At 41.3% G+C, this 23,566-nt stretch overlaps 1 protein-coding gene across 4 annotated transcripts in view; it reads left to right on the forward strand.

Moving 5' to 3' along the window:
• The window catches only part of DDHD1 (DDHD domain containing 1), a 123,537-nt gene that overhangs the window by 62,052 nt on the left and 37,919 nt on the right, over nucleotides 1–23,566 (forward strand). For all 4 annotated transcript variants that reach the window (XM_073350101.1, XM_073350102.1, XM_073350103.1 and 1 more), the window contains 3 exons: nucleotides 5,243–5,349; nucleotides 5,647–5,753; nucleotides 20,098–20,360. In XM_073350101.1, coding sequence (XP_073206202.1) covers nucleotides 5,243–5,349; nucleotides 5,647–5,753; nucleotides 20,098–20,360 — 477 coding nt within the window. The remainder of the gene's footprint in view (nucleotides 1–5,242; nucleotides 5,350–5,646; nucleotides 5,754–20,097; nucleotides 20,361–23,566) is intronic.

Genomic DNA, 23,566 nt, shown 5'->3' on the forward strand with positions numbered 1-23,566 from the left:
GTGACTTGCGAATATGTTTAGTCAGACAAACTTGGCCAGTGTGTAATGTATCTGGAAAATACTTAAACCAATTTTGAGGAACTTGATTGCAATATGATTTGAAATGTGGAAAGTAGAAATTAAAAAAACAACCAACTAGAAATTCAGGATACTCTTATACAAAATGAGAGATGTGAGGAAGTCATAAATGGAGAGATTGTAGTTTTGCTCAGATTTTGTCAGTTTTTCATATTCTTTCTGTATATGTTTTCTTAAAGCTGACAGGATATTGTTGTACCCTCTTTGTTTATCATTCCTCAATGTTAAACCCAACTCTTCTACAGTGACTGAGGGACTGGTCCTCATCACCCAGAATGAGAGTTATGTGGACCGCTGACTTATGATGTTTTCAAATGTGTATAAATCCTGTCAACTTTCAATGAGACTTAAGCTCCAAAGTCTCTGAAGGCATGTCTACACTACATCTGCTGCTGAACAGAAGGGTTTTTTCATCAATGTAGTTAATCAGTTTTTCTAAGATGCAGTAGCTAAGTCGAGGGAAGAATTCTTCTTCCAACCTAGCTGTATCTACCCTGGGGATTAGGTCAACCTGATTATGGAGTTCAGGGCATGGAATTTTTCACAGCCCCGAGTGACCTAGCTAGGTTTATCTAGTCTTTAAATGTAGACCAGGCCTAAATCTCTTCTGAAAATGGGACTTAGTTGCTTTTGTAAATTTTACCTTTAATCTATTGTGACAAAAGGTTTGGACTAGTGCTACTAGCGACTGGACAATGTCTCTACAGTCTTAAGGTGGTTTTAATAAAAAAAAAATCCAGAAATAAATATCAAACTAGAAAATGTGCTTGGTTGGTGTCCCTGAGAAAAATGAAAAAAAAGTCATAGTGTGTGGGTGCTGGAGTTTCTTGGTGAACTGCTGATAGAGTTGCTAGGGTGGACTGCTTCTCCAAATTTGGATGATTGTTTGTAATGGAGACTAACCAGGAAATCCTCTTCATCATCTTGCCCAAGGGTGGTTTTAGTAATATGCCAAACCCTTCCAAACAGGAATAGAATCCTGCGCACAACCTGGGCCTCTGAGAACTCAGTATTCCATGACGTGAAGGTTCCAATTTGCCTAGACTATACCCCATTGCTTCTGAAAAGAAAGAAGAGATCCACGGATACATGAGATGAGTTGACTTTTGTGGCCCCATAACCCTCCAAGCTTTGGGTGAATTTTATCAGACAACTAAACATCTTTAAAAACCCAACAAAGGTTAGTAACTTAATTGATAGAAAGAAGGCTGCAGTATCTGACGACATATCATCCCAGTCTTAAAGGGCTCTGATGTACTGTTTCAGTTAATACTTTATTCCTGTTTATAATTTGTACTGTTTTTTATATTTGCAACTTCCACTGTTGTATGAATCCTTTATGTACCTTCTCCGGCTACTGTTAGGACACAGTTATTTCACAAAGGTGTTACTCTGCTATCCTAACTTCTTGTACTTATTGTGTGGAATTCTGTGCATTCTGCATGTCCGGTGCTTCTGCGCTTTTACCAGTTGTTTGAAGCTAGAAGCTGATTGCATCCTGTTTAATATCGATGTTAGAATTTCCGAACTCCTGTTTGTAGGCCACAAACTGTTCTGTTTCTCAGAAGAGGCAAGAACTTCTCTAGTCTCTGCCTAAGAAGTGTTAGTATTTCCAAGAACTGCTCTTTAGCTTTTAAAGTTTAACTTTTCCTGTGTCTTGTGCTATATGATGAACTTCTTCTATTCAGTCAGGTGTATTTTCTTTTATTTTGCTATGCAGGTGGCTTGCTAAGGGTGGTGTTAAAAATATATTTACTGAATTTCCTGCATTATCATCTTGATAATCTCTAAAATGGAGATTCTGTGGGGGTAAAGTTAGGCTCTCAAATGAGTTTCTCTGGAGCCATCTTGTAAGAAATGGCATAGTAGAGTCTTTACCTGCCAGCATTAGATCAGTTTGTGGTTGAGGTGTTTGTATTGTCATTCTGTATCTCCTCCCTTCTCCTTCCCTTGAGGATGTCCCTAAGAAATCTGAGGATTTCCTTTCTTCTGCTGCTCTATTTAGCCCCACCACATTATGCTTTTGGCCTCATATCTAGGGTTGCCAGGCGTCCAGTTTTCGACTGGAATGCCTGGTCAAAAGGGGACCCTGGCAGCTCAGGTCAGCACAGCTGACCGGGCAGCTAAAAGTCCGGTTGGCGGCACAGCGGGGCTAAGGCAGGCTCCCTGCGGCTCCCGGAAGCAGCCGATGTAGTGGTAAAACTGCAACGGGAACATTTCTCCACCAGTAGCAGTTTTCCGGCTCCTAGGTGCAGGGGCGGCCATGGGGGTTCCGCGCACTACCCCCGCCACGAGCGCCCTGGCCCCTCCAGAGGGAGATGCTGACAGTTTCCACCCTCCTCCATAGGGAGCCTGCCTTAGCCCTACTGTGCTGCCTACTGGGAGCCGCCTGAGGTAAGCGCCACCTGACTGGAGCCCGCACCCTGAACCCCCTTCCCACATCCCAACCTCCTGACCCAGCCCAGAGCCCCCTCCTAACTCCCTCCTTGAGCCCGCAACCCAAACCCCTGCGCCATCTCTGAACCCCCTCCTGCACCTCAAACCCCCCAGCCCAGAGCGCACACCCCTTGCCAGAGCCCGAACTTCAACCTCCTGTCCCAGCCCAGTGAAAGTGAGGGAGGTTGGGGGAGAGTGAGCGATGGGGGGGGGTGTGTGTGGAGGGAGTGGGGGCGGGGCCTTGGAAAAGAGGCAGGGCAGGGGTGTTTGGTTTTGTGCAATTAGAAAGTTGGCAACTCTACTCATATCAGAGACATCCTTCTGAGGAGGACTAATAGGGCTTCCTTCAGAGCCAGTCAGTTCCACTTCTTTATCCTTTGAATGAACTGTCTGGCTGAGTAGACTCCTCCGTTTCCTTCTCTTGTGGGCTGAGCATGCTGCTGTACCTCTTAAGCACTTACCATCCCATAGGTCTGGGGATCAAGAGGCTAGGAGTACAACCAAACCCAGGTTTTAAAAATGGGGGCACAGGTTATTTGTGTCTCCAGGCCATTTGGTCAGCCCAACAGTTTTAATATGAGTGTGAAAAAGGCAATTTCCCTTCCTTTCATTCCCACCCTCAAAAAACAAAAATAAAAATCCTTTCAGTCAAAATGAAATAGTTTTATATCTAGTTTATGGAATAGTTAGCTTCAACTGCCTATTGAAATGAAAAGCTTTCTGATTTCTGAGGGATGTAATGTGTACTTTTTGAGGAGGGAATTGTTTTTAAAAAAATCTATGTCCAAATATTAAGATGTTGGTAGAGAATATATTTTTCAAAGCACTCACAAACATCACCTACTTTCGCCTCACAACCTCCCAGTCAGAGAGGTGAGTATTATTTGTATTTTACAAATGGGGAAACTAAAGCAGAGACATGGAAGTGACTTGCCCAAAGCCACCCTAGAATCTCTCCATCAAAGTCAATGAGCTTTGAATCAGGCAGCGTATAATGAATGAGTGGCAGAGCTGGGGTAGAACTTGGGATTACCTGGTTTCCTGCTGCAAGTTCATTCCACTAGATGCAGTTGCTTCTAACGCCAAAAGTGCAGCTTACCCATAAATCTGTAGGCAGGCCTGCAAAACAGAGGTGACAAACTCTCATTATACAGTTGTGTCCAAAATAGACAATATATGTACACCAGAGAACTTAAAGGAAAAAAAAATCTCACATCAGCTTCCAACAGTTCATCTGAACTAGTATTTCCTGTGTGAGAACCCCAGTGTAGACCGGATTCCAGCAGCTTCTGACTTTCTCACTGTTCGTTAATTGATGTGATGATTTTAAAAAGAAAAAAGGGGGGAAAAAACCCTGGAAACTGACAGACTTTTGTCTACACTAGCTTCAATATCAATGGGATGTTTTTTCTAAAATTGCCTAGTTGTAGGCAAGTCTATAATAATGATACTGCTCCAACTGAAGGCACTAAAAGGAGTTTGCTTATAAAAAGAAATACGCATGTTGGAGCACTGGACTAAGTCTCATTTCCTGTTTTCAGAACAAACTCTAATGCCTGTAATTGGGGAATAAACAGTCATTTTGGAAATGGCTCTTCCTAGCTCAGGACTACTGCCCTTTTAAAATCTCTCTTTGTGTGCTTTTACAATTTTTTTAAAAAGGAACACCATCAACATAAATCACACTTCTTTCTGAAAATTGTTACCTGCTAGCGTTGTCAGGAACACCTAAGATTACTATCACTAAAAGAGTAGAGAAAAGCATAGCTTCCTTTACTTGTTTGTTTACTTTGTGCATTGTATAGCATTTTTATATATATTTTACTGTCTTCTTTTAATTGGTGGTTAGCCAGCTTCCCTTGTTTTTTAAGAGTCTTTCACACAGAGGCAAAGGAGGGGGACTTTTTTTTTTTTTTTTTTAAGGGAAATGATTATAAAAGCCCTAAAAATGGCAGAGGGAGTCAGAGACACATTCAATACTTGAAAATACTTTTTTTTTAATTAACTAAATTCAAATAAGGCCCATGAATGCCTATGCTCAAATGTGCTTTAAAAAGAAAAGAAGCTTTAGAGAACAGTTAGTTTATTTGCAGCCATTGCCACCAGACTGAATACTAATAAACGCTCCTGTTGCTTGCTTTGAGGCCTTTCAAGCCTTCCATCCTCTCCCTTGGGAGCCATCTCACTTCTAAAGTGACAGTCTAACTCCTCAGACTACATGTAGTCAAACTGATAATTGTTTTCATGGTCATATTTTAAAAATCTAAATTAGCTTCTTTATGTACAAGTCGAATCACTTGGGTGAAATCCAAAGAGCCCATTGAAATCAATGGCACGGACTTCAGTTGAGGCCAGGATTTCACCATTCGGCCTGATTCAAAACCTACTGAAGTTAATGGGAAGACTCCCTCTGACTTTAATGGGTTTTGGGTCATGGCTTTAATATAATTCAGTAGCAATTTCAGAAACTTTATCTCTTGGGTAATTAATATACAAAGTTTCCATTATATAAGAATTAAGTACCTTAGTATAGTACATTTTAAGGTCACATGGTATTTAGAAGTAACAGTAAGCATGATATTTTTATTAATGTGTACTGCAATAATTAAAAAGTAACAGTGTGAGAAGTTTGATTTGTGTACATTATGGTAACTTTTAATTTGAAATATTGTAATTTTATTTGATGTAACCTACATCTTAGCTAACATAGCAATTTTAATTTTTTTAGGATGCGAGATACTGCAAGAAAAATAGAAGAGAAGTACTTTTGCAATCTTGCAACACATGTTGAGTTTCTGCCTGTTGAATGGAGATCAAAACTTGCTCTTGATGGAGGTACAGTTACTGAAAATACAATTTTTAGGCATGCACAAGTATTAACAAAATGGTGATTTATATTGGAAAGTACTTCTCTTTGGGACAAATATGGGAAAAGTGAACACTTAAGTTGGCTTGAAGTGTTAATTTCAGTACTTAACTCCTTTTAGATGTATCATTAATCGTAATTTTGTAATTGTGTTCTCAGAAGTATGTAGCCATATTCTGGATTTTTTTCCACATTTTATTTATCAATATATAAAAACCTTGTAAGGTTTTGAATCTAACACTTGAGTCTCTCTTTATTTTTTTTAGACACTGTTGATTCCATTACTCCAGATAAAGTGCGTGGTTTAAGGGATATGTTGAACAGCAGTGCAATGGATATAATGTATTATACAAGTCCTCTTTATAGAGATGAAGTAAGTGTTTTTTATGTATTTTGCTCTAGAGCAAGGCAAATAATGGCTGTGAAATGAAACTGCACTTCAGAATTTAAACAAAAATTTACACCGTCTTCTAAAAAGAAAGGCTTATTCTGGGGTGTCTATGAACTATAAAAACCTTGTTAAATATGGTGATTTTTGTCTTTAGTTTAGTTAGTATTAATAGCTCCCAGAATTTTGCTAGGTCCTGTGCAACACAAATGGGTTTCTGTCCCAGTGTGTGGAATCCAGTTTCACAAGTGGTGCAACATTGTGGTAGCAAAACAATAAAGGGAGGGTGGTGAGGATGGGTTCCAGCAATAAGATTGTGGCGTCTCAGCACTGGCTGTTGCACTGTGTGGTAAGGCAGAAACCTTGGTGCATTTTTTGTAGGTGTCATTTTTGTAGGTGCTCAGTTGCTTTGAATATCCTCCAACTAGATGTTCAGTTGTTTTACAAAAGAAGCTACTAGTTAGACTTACGAAAGGCCTGTATTATGGCAAAATCATGTATATAATGATTTCTTTCACAGTGCACTGTTGTCTGTGATGGGGCAATGTAGGTTTTCCGTAACAAATATAATCGTACTACCTGAAGGGGGGTTCCAAAGAGGATGGAGCTCGGTTGTTCTCAGTGGTAGCAGATGACAGAACGAGGAGTAATGGTCTCAAGTTGCAGTGGGGGAGGTCTAGGTTGGATATTAGGAAAAACTATTTCACTAGGAGGGTGGTGAAGCACTGGAATGGGTTACCTAGGGAGGTGGTGGAATCTCCATCCTTAGAGGTTTTTAAGGCCCGGCTTGACAAAGCCCTGGCTGGGATGATTTAGTTGGGGTTGATCCTGCTTTGAGCAGGGGGTTGGACTAGATGACCTCCTGAGGTCTCTTCCAACCCTGATATTCTATGATTCTATGAGTACTACAAAAAGGTGTCAGTATGGTAAAGACAAACATTTAAATAATTTTTAAAAATCTCAAACCTTGTAATATGCTGAGTGTGGTCTATATTATATATCCCAATAACAGTACTGAAATTTGTGTCTGACGATTTTTAATCAACACCATTTATGTGGAGCTTGCTTCAGTCTGATTTAGCTTTTTAGTATTAGAATGTATAGGTCCTTTTCTTCATCCCATGAAAAGAGTCAGAAAGGTAATCAGTTGTCACTTGTCTGTGTTGAAATTTCTTTTATTTCAGCAAAAACATTTTGGGGAGAAAAATGCCTGTCCTTTGTTATCCTTTTCATTTTCAGTAAGCTTGTGGTGCATAGTATCAAATAGTATCAAGCAGAGCATCTTGTTGAAAGAAGAACTGTATTTTGGCAAATGTTTTACTATGTCGCTGTTTTGTGATACCTTTTTCAGAGCACTTACTCTAATTTAAATTAGCCTCCTTGTTGTAGATTTGTATTCATTTGTATTCATTTGGACGCTTCCTGCTTGGAATTAGCATTCCTGTTTGCCGATCACATTGAGTGGTTTCTCTTCAAGCAGCTCATACTTCTAATACTTTTCATCCAAATATCTCAAAGTACTTTACAAGCAACTAATTAAACCTCAGTATGCCCCTGTGAGGTAGATTAAGCAATGAGTAGGAATCAGTTCAGCCGTATCTGCGGAGGAATGCAGCAGCTATTCTACCTAGTAAACCTACCTAATAATTTAGAACAGAGTAGAACTAGTGTAACTACTGCTTTACAACTTTTGACTCTTCTGTAAGCAAACTGAACAAATGTATTCATGAACGGTATCTACCATTTTACTTCTGCTGCTCTCTCGCTTACTGAAGTGAGTCATGTCACTTAGGATATGTCTGCACTGCAGAGTGTGGGGGTGGGGGCATGGGCGCACCGGGGGAATTAATTACTGCATGCGTAGACATGGGCTTCAGTACAAGCTATACAAGTCCTCCCTGGATCCTGTGTAGTTACTCAGGTAGGCAAGCACAGGTTGAAGCCTGCACTGCCTCAGTGTCACTGCTATTGGTACCCAAGCTAGTTAGATTAAAGCTATCTTGTGTATGTCTATATGTGCCCCACACATATACCTACCCACCCACCCCCAAATTGCACTATAGACATACCCTCAGTCCCAACCAGGAAGCAGCACACAAACCCACTGCTAATGTAGATGGATTGCTCTGCTGAATACTATGACAACATGGCAGGTGACCCCCACCTCCAACATTAGTTGGCATTTTTCTGTAACACAGAGGCAGAACTCCAAAAGTTGCTTCTGATTTTGACTAGATAGCTGGCTGGTATGAATAACTCATGTAGCATATTATTCACATATTAAGGTTTTAAATTCTGTAGAAAATAGTGGGAAACTATGATAAAATTTGTTGCAATATGCTGGTATCTCCTACATATATGTGAACAGTTATCACTTACCTCAAGACTCTCCTCTTTGGTGTCCATTTATGGTACTGTAACTATGTGAAGATGATTTCAGTGGGTTTCTTAATTTCACAACCATGTAACAGTACCTTTGTGTTTCTTTAATAACAAAGGGTTTTGACAGATTAAAAAGATTAATTGACATGATATACATTTAGCATTTTGTCACGTATCTTCTCTTGTTAAATGCTTATTTCAGTGATCTGCACTATACTTAAAGTTTCCAAGCTCATTGTAATCTGTACATTATTTATATGTATTTTCTTGGCAGAAAATGGCCTCTGAATACAGTATAAATAGTAGTTTGCACATTTAATCCAGGGATATCTAAACATTTTCTCTGTATTAAGCCTTGCAACACCTACCCACAGTTGGTAGGAGATGCATATGGAGCACTTTGCCCACTATTGAAATGCAACCACTGCTAGGATGGAACACTGCAGCTATTTAACAACATAAAGCAACATTTCACAATAGCTTAGGACAGGAAGTGAAAAATACTGTAACCAGCTGAAACTACAGAAGAACTGAACAAATTAAAATTTGGCCAGGACATCATGATTAACAACTTTGTTCTAACAGAACATTTCATGAAACCTCCATTTGATTACAAGTGTTTAAAGAAAAGGAGTACTTGTGGCACCTTAGAGACTAACCAATTTATTTGAGCATGAGCTTTCGTGAGCTACAGCTCACTTCATCGGATGCATACCATGGAAACTGTGATCTGTCACCTGTGTTATGTTTCAAAGAAACAGTGTCCCCTATCACTGTATTAGGCATTGATTCAGTATTTAAAGAAATGTGCCATCTACTAACAGATGACTCTGCTTCTGGAGCTGCTAAGTTTTTCTTGAAGGTCTCCCATCTGTCCATTTCAGCCTGTAGTTAGTGAGATCTGAGGAACGATGACTGCTATATAGAAAAGGAAGATAATGTGCTGTACTAGGCCAATTAATAAACTAAAATGCACAGACTGCATACCAAGGAGATTCCTTGTGCAGATATGCCCTAGTATTCCTTTAAATTACTTGGTATTTTCATAATATCTAAATATTCAGTAATAATTATTTATTAGTTATACTCTTGCAATTTTGAACAAATAAAAAATTTACTAACCTTTGCATTATTAATATCTTGCAAATTACTGTATTAAAACCCTCTTTACAAAGATGCAGTGGTTTGGCACAAGTCTTGACAGGCTTCATATCTAATATTACTTTTTTAACATCCTTTCATATTTGAAAGGATTATTTAAATGAAGATTAAGTATTACCAATATTTCAGAGTATGGACCTGAATTGGAGAAACTTCTGTGTTGTTTTTGGAACTTGAAACCTCGAGTATTCAGGAAATATTTCCAAACTACATCACACTGGTAGCATAATCTTTAAAAGGTAGTTCTTGGAGTACCTAAAGAGGATAAGCTGAAAAGGAACCCATTTTCCAGTATTTTTGCTGTCCAGACTGTATCTTCTCTGTAGTGCCCTCTTGATGTCAAATTTACCTTTGAAGCCTCCTGACATTGCACAGCCTACTTGGCAGCAAGAGAGTGCACTTGTTTTTGTGTTTAAAAGTGAGAGGTTTGTGAAGCCAGAAGCTTTAACTTTTGCCGATAACTGAGATTGATGCAGTATTGTTTTTGCTGAACCGAATAGCTAAAGAACTGCTTTACAGGTTTTTCATTTCTACATAATTTATCTGCTTGTCCTTTAATGTTTTCTCAGCTTTGTAATATGCCAGTATACTGGATGTGCCTGTACCAAAATACTTAAATTTAGTCCCAAATGACTGTAGCAGATTCTGAAAATGAGTTTTTCAGTTAGCCAGCCTCAACATTTCAACAGAATGAGGTGTCCTGCAGCAGAGAGCAGCTCTTTTGGGGTGAGAGGAGTAGAACAGAGGTACTTCAGGAAGCTGTGCTATTTAGGCAGAGGGGAAGCAAAAAAAGGATATGAGAAGGTCTCACCATCTGCTTTCAGTAAGTGTGGCTTGAAGTTGGATCAGAAGGCCTTGAAACAGAGGCAACAGAGTAGAATGCCCCTGTCAGAAGTCAAGAGACTTGAATGGCAGTGTACACTTTAGTCCAATGTGATAAGCCCTGTAGTTATCTTTGTGACATCCTCTCAGCCTTTATTCCTCCAATTCAGATTCAAGAGGCTACACCACAGTGTAAGTGTAAATGTGCTTCTCAGGACCCATTCAAGCTGCTTAATTGTCAGTCTGATTTATAGATATCTTCCCCTTGAATTTTATCTGACTGTCATTATGGCTTTCCATGAGCATGTAGAAAGCCCTTAATCAGGTTCATGAAGGTCATAGTGCATTTACCCTCTCAGTCGTGAGATATAAGTTGCTGATCTTTGAGCAACTTGATCCTGTGAGGTCAAATTTCTTGCTTTGTTTGTAAACATGCCTAGATTTTAGATGATGTCAGTTTGCTACCATATATGGGAAAATCTTGGAACTTTCTTTTCTGTCCTTCATTTGCAAACTAACTGATCAGCATCTAGTTGTTACAAATACTGTCTTCTGACTCTTCAACAAATACAAAACGACCTGGATGCACCCTTGCTCGAGTCACTGGCATCTGATTGACTATGTGTTGGTCTGACAGCGGGACCTACAGGATGTGCACGTAACTTGGGTATTACGCAGAGCTTATTGTTGGACTTATCATTGTCTTGTTTGATCAAAGCTTTCCCTCTCTATCTGGTTGAAAATGCATAAAATTCTGTCAATTAAGTATGTAAATGTTGCTTGGCTGAATGATCTGTCAATCACCGAACAATTTTCAACATAGCTAACTACTGTTTTTTCTAAACCATTGTATCTCTTCCAACAATCAGTGGTGATGTATCTGCTGAATGGGTACCTCTGGGTGACATTATAACACCATTATGGATTGTGTTGGGTATATGAGATGCCATCATAAGGACTGGTTTGACAGTAATGATCCTGATATATTGAATTTTCCTGATGTAAAACAACGAGCACATGCTGTGCTCTTAACTGTCCTGTTCTCTGGGTTGAAAAAGGCCAGGTATAAGGCAGCTTGCAGTACACTCCAACACAAACTCCACCAAATGCAAAATACGTGGTTTAACCTTAAAGCAGAGGAGCTACAGGCCCTTGCTGATAAACATGACTCCAACGGTTCCTATGAGGTGGCCAAAGCTATGTATGGCCCTGCCTGATCTGCCTTGACACTGCAAACAAGTGCTGATGGTGAATCTCTCATCAGAGATCATACTGATATCTACCAACAGTGGCTTGAACATTTTATTGAACCACTTAATCGTTCCTGTTGAGTCACTGGATAATGTCTATAAACTGTCCACATCTGCTGCACTTGCCGATCCACCCACGTGAGCCAGTGTGTTCAAGTAATGAAAAATAATAAATCCCCTGGTCCCAATGCCATTCCAGAAGAGGTTTTCAGACATGGAGGAAATCTTTGCATTGGCAAGCTCTTCGAATTTTTCTTACATCTAGCTTCAAGCAGTTAGTTATACCACAGCAACTGAAAGATGCCAACATCTCAGAGCGTAAAGGCTCTGAAAGCAATTGTGGTAACTACCATGGTATCTCTTTGCTCCCTGTGGCCAGCAAGATTCTTGCACCGATCCTCTTGACCTGTCTTGTGACCCAAATCAGTAACATTCTGTCTCCGTCACAATGTGGCTTTTGTGCTCAATGGAGCACTGTTGACATGTTTTTCATCATTCCACAGTTACAGGGAAAATGTCGCCAAAAGCACCAACCTTTGTACATTGTTTCTGGATCTAACCAAGGTATTCCACACGGTCAACCACACTGCCCTCTGGAAATGGCTCACTAAATTCGGGTGTCCAGACAAATTTATTAACTTCATTTGGCAGTTCCATGGAGGTATGGCTGGAAGAATTAGCGTTGATGGTGATCTAACAGATCCATTTCCAATCACAAGCAGGGTGAAGCATGGGTGTGTCCCCACTCTTAGCTTTTTTGGTCTATTCTTTGCTTCAGGGCTAGAGGAAACCCTTTGTGGTGCTTCAAATGACATCTGTATGCGCTTCTGCATTGTTTAGTGTCACCGGAGAACAGTCTCGGTGCTCTAGAACCTCTCTGAATGAACTTCAGACAGGACCCTCTTATAGTGTGACTACCCCTCAGAGGACGCTCTCACTAGGGGAGGCCTCCTTGGGTCTGACCTCAGAGCGTTCAGCACTCTTGTTCACACCATGAGCTCCCTGCAGTGAGTCCACCTGGATAGGGACACCTGGGGAGGCCTTATGCCCCCGAAGGAACCATGCACCCCAACTTCACAATAAGCAGTGATTCTCCGCCAGCGTTGTAAAACAGAACAATTTATTAGTTATCTGGAACACAGTGTAGAACAGTTCTTGTCAGCACAGAAAGTAGGAAGTCAGTAGAAAGTAGTTTCAGCAAAGTCCATCTGGGGGAGGGGATCCAGAGCCTTGGGCTCTCCTTCCTGAGTTCCAAAGCAGGAGACTGACCAGCTTCCAGCAGCCCACCCTCTGTCACACTCAGTTGCCCCTCCTCCATCCTTTGTCTCTTTCCTGGGCAAACAGATCACCTGGGCTCTCTCTTCAGTCCTCTATTCTCCTGCTGGTCAAAACTGGCTGGCTCCCAAGATTGAGTGAGCCTCTGAGCCATCAGTTGCTAAGTTACAAAATGTCCAGGCTATGTGCCAGCAATGCCCCTCTGCCATGTACATTGGTCAAACTGGACAGTCTCTACGTAAAAGAATAAATGGACACAAATCAGATGTCAAGAATTATAACATTCATAAACCAGTCGGAGAACACTTCAATCTCTCTGGTCACGCAATCACAGACATGAAGGTCGCTATCTTAAAACAAAAAAACTTCAAATCCTGACTCCAGCGAGAAACTGCTGAATTGGAATTCATTTGCAAATTGGATACTATTAATTTAGGCTTAAATAGAGACTTGGAGTGGCTAAGTCATTATGCAAGGTAGCCTATTTCCCCTTGTTTTTTCCTACCCCCTCCCCCCCGATGTTCTGGTTTAACTTGGATTAAAACTTGGAGAGTGGTCAGTTTGGATGAGCTGTTACCAGCAGGAGAGTGAGTTTGTGTGTGTATGGGGGTGGGAGGGTGAGAAAACCTGGATTTGTGCTGGAAATGGCCCACCTTGATTATCATGCCCATTGTAGGGAGAGTGGTCACTTTGGATGAGCTATTACCAGCAGGATAGTGAGTTTGTGTGTGTGGTTTTTGGGAGGGGGGTGAGGGGGTGAGAGAACCTAGATTTGTGCAGGAAATGGCCCAACTTGATTATCATGCACATTGTGTAGAGAGTTGTCACTTTGGATGGGCTATCACCAGCAGGAGAGTGAGTTTGTGTGTGGGGGGGGTGGAGGGTGAGAAAACCTGGATTTGTGCTGGAAATGGCCCAACTTGATGATCACTTTAGATAAGCTATTACCAGCAGGACAGTGGGGTGGGAGGAGGTATTGTTTCATATTCTCTGTGTGTATATAAAGTCTGCTGCAGTTTCCACGATATGCATCCGATGAAGTGAGCTGTAGCTCACGAAAGCTCATGCTCAAATAAATTGGTTAGTCTCTAAGGTGCCACAAGTACTCCTTTTCTTTTTTCCAGGCTACTATATGGCAGTCACACCTGCCCTCTCGGGGTCTCTGAAACAATCACACACCCTTTTTCCACCACCTAGATACTTGTGTGACACATAGGGGAAACTGAGGCACACTAGCTGTTTGCACCCCCTGCTGCAATACCAGTAACTTTCTGAATGAGTAGATTCATATCCCACCTTGCACCAACCCCCTACTTACAGTTTCTTGTCAGCCCCCTAGACCTTGCCACTTTCGGGTTTACATAACCCATGAAGTGCTTAGAGGGTATATGCTGTCTCTGTCGAGAAACAAGAAAGACAGGGACCCTCTCTTTAAGGAAGAAATCCAAACAACTGAAGTATTTTAATTTTTTTTGTTTTTTGTGTTACAGTAACACTCAAAGGCCCCAATCAAAATCAGGGCTTCGTTATGCTAGGTGCTATACAAATACATGGTTCTTGCCCTTGAAGAGCCGACAGTTAAATTTGAAACAAACTGGGGTTTAATTTTTTTTTTTAAGAAACATCAATTTGAGGTTTTTGTGCTACTAAATATTAATTTAACTTTTCAGTGGTTGAAGGGGGACAGCAGCCCTTCAAAAAATATATTGCTTAAAAAAGAGAAAAGCCAGTAAAGAGAACCACTGTGCTTTAACCTCTGTTTTGTAAATATAAAAAGTGATGATACAAAGACTGATGTTAAAGCCTGCAGCATACAGAACAGTGTGCAATTTTGTTTACATTCTCATGAGAATTAATATTACCCCCAAATCTAAGCATATTTAGTTGTTTTTAAAAAAATCATTTATGAGGAAAAGGTAAATTAGTTGGGTTTATTTAACCTTTTTAGAGAAGTGAATATTTTGAAGTAACTTAACTGGAAATATTTATAGATTCCAAGGCCAGAAGGGAACACTATGGTCATTTAGTCTGATCTCCTGTATAAGACAGGCCAATATTCAGTTATTAGTAGTTGTAGCGAATGAATTGTTTGTATTTGAATTTTTAAAAAAGCAGTCTAGGAAAGGAAAGGAAATGGAGAATTAGAGCAGTACTTTTGATATTGGACATGAAAAAGTAAGGCCATTGATTTAAGAAGCATAAAGGAGTTTCAGAGTAACAGCCGTTGTCACTTTGGATGGGCTATCACCAGCAGGAGAGTGAATTTGTGTGGGGGGGTGGAGGGTGAGAAAACCTGGATTTGTGCTGGAAATGGCCCACCTGATGATCACTTTAGATAAGCTATTACCAGCAGGACAGTGGGGTGGGAGGAGGTATTGTTTCATATTCTCTGTGTATATATAAAGTCTGCTGCAGTTTCCACGATATGCATCTGATGAAGTGAGCTGTAGCTCACGAAAGCTTATGCTCTAATAAATTGGTTAGTCTCTAAGGTGCCACAAGTACTCCTTTTCTTTTTGCATAAAGGAGTTTGTACTGAATGCATTTCCTAGAGAGGAGATGAGGTTTATAACAGGATAAAATGACAAAACTGATTTGGTGAGGTTAAAATACCTTTTAACAAGATGAAGAATTTTCTCAGACCAAGGTGTCCTTTTGCTGGCCAAAATATTGTGTCCTTTTAAGATTGAGAAAGCTATTGAGGGTTAAATAATAATATCTTAATTTTGTGACATACACTGATTACCCAAGTCATATCTTAGCTGGGACTTAACATGTAAGCTGCTTTTTCTTTTCTTTTCTTTTTTTTTTTGCTTACTAAATACCAAAAGATTCAGTTATATAATCCTAATGCTGATATAGACCCGTGTAGTCAGAGAAACAAATGGTGCTTTACAGATGCAATTAGAGTTTTTTGTTTGTTTTACTATAGCTGCAAAATATTTGGGTACTAAGTTAATTCATGACACTTTAATGATAATGGTGACTGGAAATCTTACAGCTTAGCTTTAGTAGTAAATTATACTGTGCAAATAGGTTAGGTATACAGTGATTTAGGGTTTAGAAACAATCTCCATCAGCTGATCTGGTTTTATTACAGCCTTGTAATCTGGTCATCAGGCCTCTCTTTTGCTTCTGAATTTACAGCTGCTGAGAAGTCCATGTGCAGAGTATCTTTCTGCTGTACATACGTTTTGGTGTGTGTGTTTAACTCTCCAATAACAGTATGCTTTTAAAGACTAGATAGAAGCATCCTATCAGGTTGATAGCTTGATACTTCAGATGTGCTTGAGAGGAACATACCCTGTTCTACCCCAAAATGTGTAGAAAATGAGAAATTCATAATGTAGTGCCATGGATGCCTGAAGGTCACTTATCAATGCAGGTGTCCATGAAATGAAGGTGGGGGGGGTTCCCCAATTATATTTTTCTTCTTCCACGTAAGGTCTCTGCCATCCCAGGAAAAACATAACATGTAGGAATGGTGTGATCTGAGCACAAGACTGTTAGGCGGGAAGTCTTGGGTTCTAATTCCAGCTCTGACACTGATTTATTTCTTTTTCCCCCTGTGCCCTTGGGTAACCCTCTCTGAATCCATTTCTTTATCCGTAGTATGGTTTGTTTTGTTTTCAGTAGTACCCAAAATGTATTAGACTCAGTACAAACATCAAAGTAGGTAGTGTCCCAGGCCCAAAGAACTTACTTTGAAATTGAGATCATGCTTGCCTACTTCACATGGCTGTAGTAAGGATTCATTAATGTTTTTAAAATGTTTTGAAGCTGAGGATGTTAAATGATTACTGTCTGGCTGTGAAACATACTGCAAACATTTGTACCCACAGCTGCCATTCATATTTATATGCAGTAGCGATTCATAGAATACAACATTCTGGAAAAATACGAGTTAAAAAATGAATTCTTTCTCTCTGTGTTTTTTTTTTTTAATTAAAATTCCTGTAGCAATCTTGGGGGCATGGGAAGGGTTGGCATTTCCTTGGGAAAAACTAGTTTAGGAGAGGATGCTGGTAAATACTGGCTTACACCAGGTTTAAACCAGGACACGGAGAAATATAATTGCATCCATGTCCAGCAAGTTGAGCGAACGTAGAACGAGTCTTTTCAAATTTTGAATACATCCATTCAAAACTGGGGATTAGGCTTGGTCTATCCACTACATCAAAGTTGGTCTTCTGCTATAGAATGCTGCATGGCCAAATGGACCTAGAGTGGTAACCCCTGCAACTCTGCCTGCTTCTGGTTCCTTAATGCTTCAAGCCCACAGCTCTGCATTGTTGTTGTTTTCCTATAATCAAATGTTTTTGACTTCTGTTTATATAATATTGAAAACTGAAATATGAGTCCTTGAAAAAATACCAAACCAAAATGTATATAGGCATTCTGATGTTCAGTATTATAATTACATATATTAGTATTACACCCAGTGCAGTTTTACTTTTTATTTATGCAGCCCTAAATTAATCTACAAATCTACTGCCTTATGTAACCGCAATTTGAATACTGTATATAACTAAAACTAAGTATAATGTGGTATGCATTAATCAACAGTTTTAAAAATTGAAAATGCTTTAAACTGGGAGTAACTAGTTTTTCCCAGAGCAGTAAAAACTATGATTTTACCTGGCAAAAACCACGTCTGGTAAATACCAGGCCATCCCATTACTGCACTTGCTCACCAATGAAAGCATGTTCTTGGCCACCCCTTATGCCAAGTTCTGGAAATATCACTTCAGTTACTGAGTGGGTTGGGTTTTACATGTAGAACTGCTTTTATTTCGGTCTCATTCCTTAACCGCTGTGGTTGTTGGTATTTCTACCAAGGCAAGTTTTCTCCTTGAATCTTGTCTTTGTGATTCATGTGTGCGCACACAGGATTTGAGAGTAGATTACAAGTTTCTGGTAGGTTGAACTAGCATAGGAACAATATACCATCATTTTAGGACTACCATAGGATTAGTCTGCTGAATACATGCCTGTAGACTATAGTGCATTGTTGTTAACATTTCGATCCTCTCTTCTTGAGCATTGTTCTCTGCGTTTCAAATTCAGTGGATGCCAGCTCCACCTATCTCATTTGTGCTTTTCTTCCAGAACAGCTTCTTTCTGCCTTTTGTGGAGCTTTTTGTTAATTCTTTTTGGTATAATAGGTAAATGACGCTAATTGCAGAGATGCCCAGTAGCAGGAGAAATGGGACAGAGCAGTGTTCAGAGTTGTTGTTTATGGCATAGTTTAACCAAGCAGTGAGCAGAATAATAAAGTTCTTGATCAGATCAGGTAACGCTTACAGGACTTAGAAGCAATTTGGGGAAAATGTTTTCTGAATTTTTAGACACAAAATATCTTCATAAACCCTTTGAAGCTGATCAGTACTATTGAACACAAGGAGCTCTAAATAATCCATAACCATGTATGCCATTAGTCCATGTAAAGAATAATACACAGTCTCAGCCTGAGGTGTGGTTGTAAATGCACTTGTCTGTGACACATCTTTATACAAGCAGTGATAACATAATAGAGCTGTTATAGTTAGATGATTGAGGCACATTACTAACATGCAAAATTTGTGTGTAGTCTTAATTGGTCCTTTAATATCACATTGTATATGAAGGAATCTAAATGTTGCTACATTTAGAAAGCAGATTTTGGAAAAATACATGAATTGCTGGGTAAAGTACAATTAGGAAACTGAGATGAGTGACACTACTGGAAAATATTTAATCAGAAGCCTTGGATGTCATCAGCTGCTGTCAACCTTTATACCACCACTCACCAAAGAGATGTATTCAGTTATTTGTCTCTTCTGTATGCTGGGTGCCTCTCAAACTCTTATGCCAGTTGAATGCCTATGGGAGTTGGAGCTAATACTTCTGGGTCCATCTGAGTTGGTTTGTGCATGGTACTCACTGTCTATCTTAGGCCCCTATCTAACCATAGGCAGGCAGCAAAATTTTCACTTTTTCACTTCCACAAGAGGGACATGAAGTGGCACAGCTTGCCCCCCTTGCCGATGGCACTTACTGGTCCCAATTTTGAGGAGTAAGGGAAAGTCTTGATGATCACAGAGAAACAAAGAATCAAAAGATTCATAATTTAAGGCTCAGATTTTGTCATGGATATTTTTAGTAAAAATCACGGACAGGTCACGGGTAATAAACAAAAATTCACAGAAGCCTGTGACCTGTCCGTGATTTTTACTAAAAATACCCCCTGACAAAATGGGGAGGGAGGCGGGTCCAGCACCCACAGTGGCTGGGCTGCTGTGGGGTCCGCCCGCCGCAGCTGGGCTGCTGCGGGTCCCCTACTGCCCTTGGTGGCTGGGAGCTCCAGGGGACCCCCAACTGCCTGCTGGGGGGCTGGGAGCTGCAGGGTCCCCCTGTTGCCCAGCAGCTAGGAGCTCCGGGGCTCCCCTGTTGCCTGGCGGCTAGGAGCTGCTGGGGGCTCGCTGCTGGGCTGCCTGCTTAGCTCCAGCCCCGGGGCAGAAAAGTCAGAGGTCTCTGGAAGTCACAGTTTCCGTGAGCACTGTTATAAAATTACTTTCTTACAGCTAATACAACACTAGGGTGCCTTAGGGATTTACATTGTAATGCCCTGTATACAAGTGAATCAGCATCAGTCCATCAGCAAAGGCAGCTGGACTGCCGTTCTGAACCTGCTGACTGCTGTAGTCTTACAGAGCTCCTAAGGAGCACAGGATGTGTCTTATTGCCGGGTCAGAATGCCTGCATAACTAAGCTCTCCACATTTCCCCTAACCATAGTGGATCCTGCTCTTCTCCTTGCTTCTTGGCCCCCCACAGATTCCATACCTTAATTCCTGTTCCTAGTCAAGGGTGCCTCTCTGCTGACTCTTGTACATTTTCAGGACAAGCTGCATATCTTAACAGATCCTTATGTATCATGGGGCCCTGTGCTGAGACGGTAAGCAGGAATCAAACTGTAGATGCGTAGAAGGACTCATAGGTGGCAGCTTGTGGACCTAGGAACCATTTGTAGTTCCAAAGCACCATAGAGACCCTGCTCCCTGACTCTTAGCACATGCACATAAACATGTCTAAAGCCCTGGAAATTCCCAGACAGAGAACTGAGTTAAAATGGAGTTAAGATAGAGAGTACATGTCAGTAATTTAAGAATAAAATCCTTAGAACATTTCTTTAAAACAGGAGATTTAGAGTCAAGGTTAGTTTGTTCTCTTCTATAAATGGTTATCTTTTGGACAGTTTTAAGTTACTCGTTGATAAAGCAAAATTCTCAAGGCCTGAGTGGGCTACAGTGCAACAGTCACATTCAGTGCATACTTGAATGGCCACATACACAGCCATGAAGCAGTCCCATCTTTGAACTCATAGTAAGATGAAAAGAAACAGGGAGATTAAATAGATAATGATGAAATCTTAACACAATGTTTTCTCTCTTAAAACAGCTAGTAAAAGGCCTTCAACAGGAGCTGAACCGGTTATATATGCTGTTCTGTTCTCGGAATCCAGAGTTTGAAGAAAAAGGAGGGAAAGTCTCAATTGTGTCACATTCCCTTGGATGTGTAATCACTTACGACATAATGACTGGTTGGAATCCAGTAAGACTCTATGAACAATTGTTGCAGAAGGAAGAGGAGGATCTTGAAGACTGTTGGATGAGCTATGAGGAGCAACATTTGCTTGAAGAACTTTACATAACTAAACAACGGTAATGTATTCCACATTCTCATTATTAAGGAGAAATCTGCATCACTAAATGAAACTCTTTCAGGGTTTTCCAGAGCTTACCATTACTTTTATCAGAAATGCCTGGCCACTGCTGCGCCTGTGCTGGCATTGAATGGCAATGGTAAATGGAATTCTCTAACCACAGGACAAACACATTAGTAAAGCTGTCAAAGGTAAGGGGAGCTGGGATCAGTGACTGGAATTCTGAGCCCGTGTCCTGCCCATTGTACCAGAATCAAACAGCTGGCCAGCAGGAATCATCTGTTCATTGCCAGCTGATCGATTTGGGAACCACTTCCAGCAAGGGACATTAATGCAAGGCCCTCCAAAGACATTGACAGTACTGTACCCCCGTAAAGTAACTAGATCTGTGATGAAGCTGAGGCTGCACACTGCACCTGGGTGGGGAATGAGCAGTGATAAAGGGTAGAGTTATATTTGGTGTTGGAATCTTAGTTGTGAATTTCCTGAGTTTCTAGCATTTGTTTTTTAAAGGACAATAAGTATTGTAAACCTATCCAGGTCTGGGGAGAGGAGGAATAAATGTGCTCCTTTGAGCAATTATATAGGTCCCTTCCATTGTAGGTATATTTGCACTCTAGTGCAGTTGTTGGAGAGTTTTCCCTTATCAGTACCTGTGGGGCGGCATGGTTACTGTCGTTAGTACCCATTGTTGTGTTAGAGCAATTTGTGTTTAGATTAATTTAGGTTTCGGGGGGGGGAGTTGTTTTTCATTTTGGGAAGTTTTGTTTGACACCAGCTCCTATCTGGGTACCGGTGTTGATACCGGAGTTATGCCTTATTCTTCTGGCTTGAAACCCTGCCACTCTTACGGCAAACTAATGCTAATTCAAGACCTGCAGTCCAGCTGCCTTAAGTACTTGGGGGGGTGGGGGAGCTCATGTTAGTGACAGATGCAGTATCTGTAAAGCATTTAAGCCACAATCCTAAAAGAACAGGGCAGTTAGACTTAAGTACCTGCTTAAGTTGGAATTGGAGCTTCATCCTCTATTGGAGCCTTCTTGCACAATCCGGGTACCAATTGCCTCTGCATCAGGCAGCAGTGCTCCTCCAGCCTTGGTTGTACCACAAGACAGATCAGTTTCACTGGTGTCAAAGAGGAGGTAACACAAGTCCTCTAAGGACTTGGTACTGGGCACCTCAAGATCAGAGGCTCAGAAGTTAAGCCTCTACCAAGGACTCAAAGGTGTACTTAAAAAGGAGGCATTATCCAGAACAAGCCTCAGAATGGGAGTTTGTTGGCTCCAGAGCCCAGTTTAGGACCAGCTTCACCATTGTCACCTCAGGTTCCAGTGTCACAAGACCAGAATACTTTCCCAGTACCATCCACTCTTGAGGCATTTGTTGAATCTGTCAATACCTCCTTCCGTAGGAATTCAAAATTCTCACTTGGCATCTGCACTGATGATCGTAGTTTCAGCTCCCCACCATGTGGAACTATCGGATTTGACAATTAGCATACAGACTAAAATGGTACCTTCTAGGGGAAATCCACAGAGGATCTCGCTATCCCCTTCTCCAGAATCTGAGCTTACCTCTCGAATACTGAGGGGACAGTTCCTGCATGGTCTGAAGAAGTGGATTCTTCTTCAAATTCTAAAGTAGGTTTGTGTGTCTCTCAGTCTGGACATGTCCAGTAACCTGTATGCAGTGCCTGCCCACCCTGGTTTCAACCCCTGTTCCAGCAGGATGCAGACCACAAGGACCCTTTGTCTGCGCACAATTGGGGGCCAGGCCCATATCAGTGACCTTTGGGGAACCCACGGGGGTTCTTCCCTCAGTCAAGAGTGTCCCCACATCCTTCCCACTCTACCTCCTTGGCTAGTCATCAAGAACATCAGTACCATAAGCAGCCCAACCTTGGTAGTGGGCCTACCCTGTGCAGGGACATGATCCTTCTCTTGAGCTTCCCTGAAAAGAGTTGAAACAGGATAAGCCCCAAGGGTCATTGGCATGTTCTTCCTCAACCCATATGAGGCTGTTATGGTGGAGCCTATTTCCTTGCCATTGGGTGACTACAAAGCCCATCAAGAGTTGTTGCGAAGGATGTCTTTGGTTCTAGGCCTCCATCCAGAGGAGGTCCAGGAAAAATCCAACAGGCTTGTGGACATTTTCAACATCAGCAGCTCCATCAAGGTTAGCTCTGCCTATTAATGAGTCTGTTCTGGAGCCTACGCAGGTTTTTTGGCAGACCCCATTGTTCCTGCCGCCTACTGCAAAAATAGCAGAGAGGAGATACTACATCCCCTCTCGTGTGTGTTAACATTTTTACAGTCCTGCCCCTCAGGGCTCCCTGGCAGTATCTGCAGCTAATATAAGGGAGAAGCAGGGTCTCCAGGCATTGACACCAAAAAACAAGGAGGTTGGGAAACTAGATGTGTTCGGAAGGAAGCTTTTATTCCACAGAAGAGTTACACCTTTGTATTGCGAAGCAGCAAGCTCTGCTGGGGCACTATGATTTTACCCGGTGGGATACAATTTTGAAGTTTAAGGATGAGTTCCCAAACAATATGAAACAAGAATTTCAGGTGATGGTGGAGGAGAGCAAGTTGGTTTCTAGAACAGCTCTGCAGGCTGGTCATGATGCATCTGACTCTGCAACTTGTTGCCTGGCCTCCATCATCACCGTATGATGGTCCTCATGGATGCTATCCTCTGGTCTCCTCCCAGAGCTTCAACAAACAATCCAGGACCTCCCCATTGAGGGGTCATCGCTCTTCTCGGGAGAAAACTGATGACACTTTGCATAGTCTCAAGGACTCCAGAGTAACTTTGAAATTCCTAAGGATTTATATTCTGGGGGCAAAGAGGAAGTCTTTCTGTCCTTATCAGACCCAGCAGTTTCTCGGAGTTGTAGCTCAAACCAACGAGGAAAGATATAGGAGTTACAAAAAATGTCCACCCTCACCTTCTGTCCTGCAGCTGCTGGTTCATCAAGGTAGACTGCATCCTCCTAGCACACATTTTATTGAGTAGGTCAAGAGCAAAGTACCAGTTCCAAGAGTGCCATCTTTGCCTTCTCTGATTTTTGCAAGTTGCCTATCCCACTTCCTTCATGCTTGGGCCCACTTCACCATGTCTCAGTGTGTTCTAAGCATGGTGGAAGTGGAATACACTCTTCAACTTCTTTCTGTTTCCTCCCTCTTAGCCCCCCACTTCCCCATC

Source organism: Lepidochelys kempii, chromosome 6 (assembly GCF_965140285.1).
Source record: "Lepidochelys kempii isolate rLepKem1 chromosome 6, rLepKem1.hap1, whole genome shotgun sequence".
Classification (NCBI taxonomy): domain Eukaryota; kingdom Metazoa; phylum Chordata; order Testudines; family Cheloniidae; genus Lepidochelys; species Lepidochelys kempii.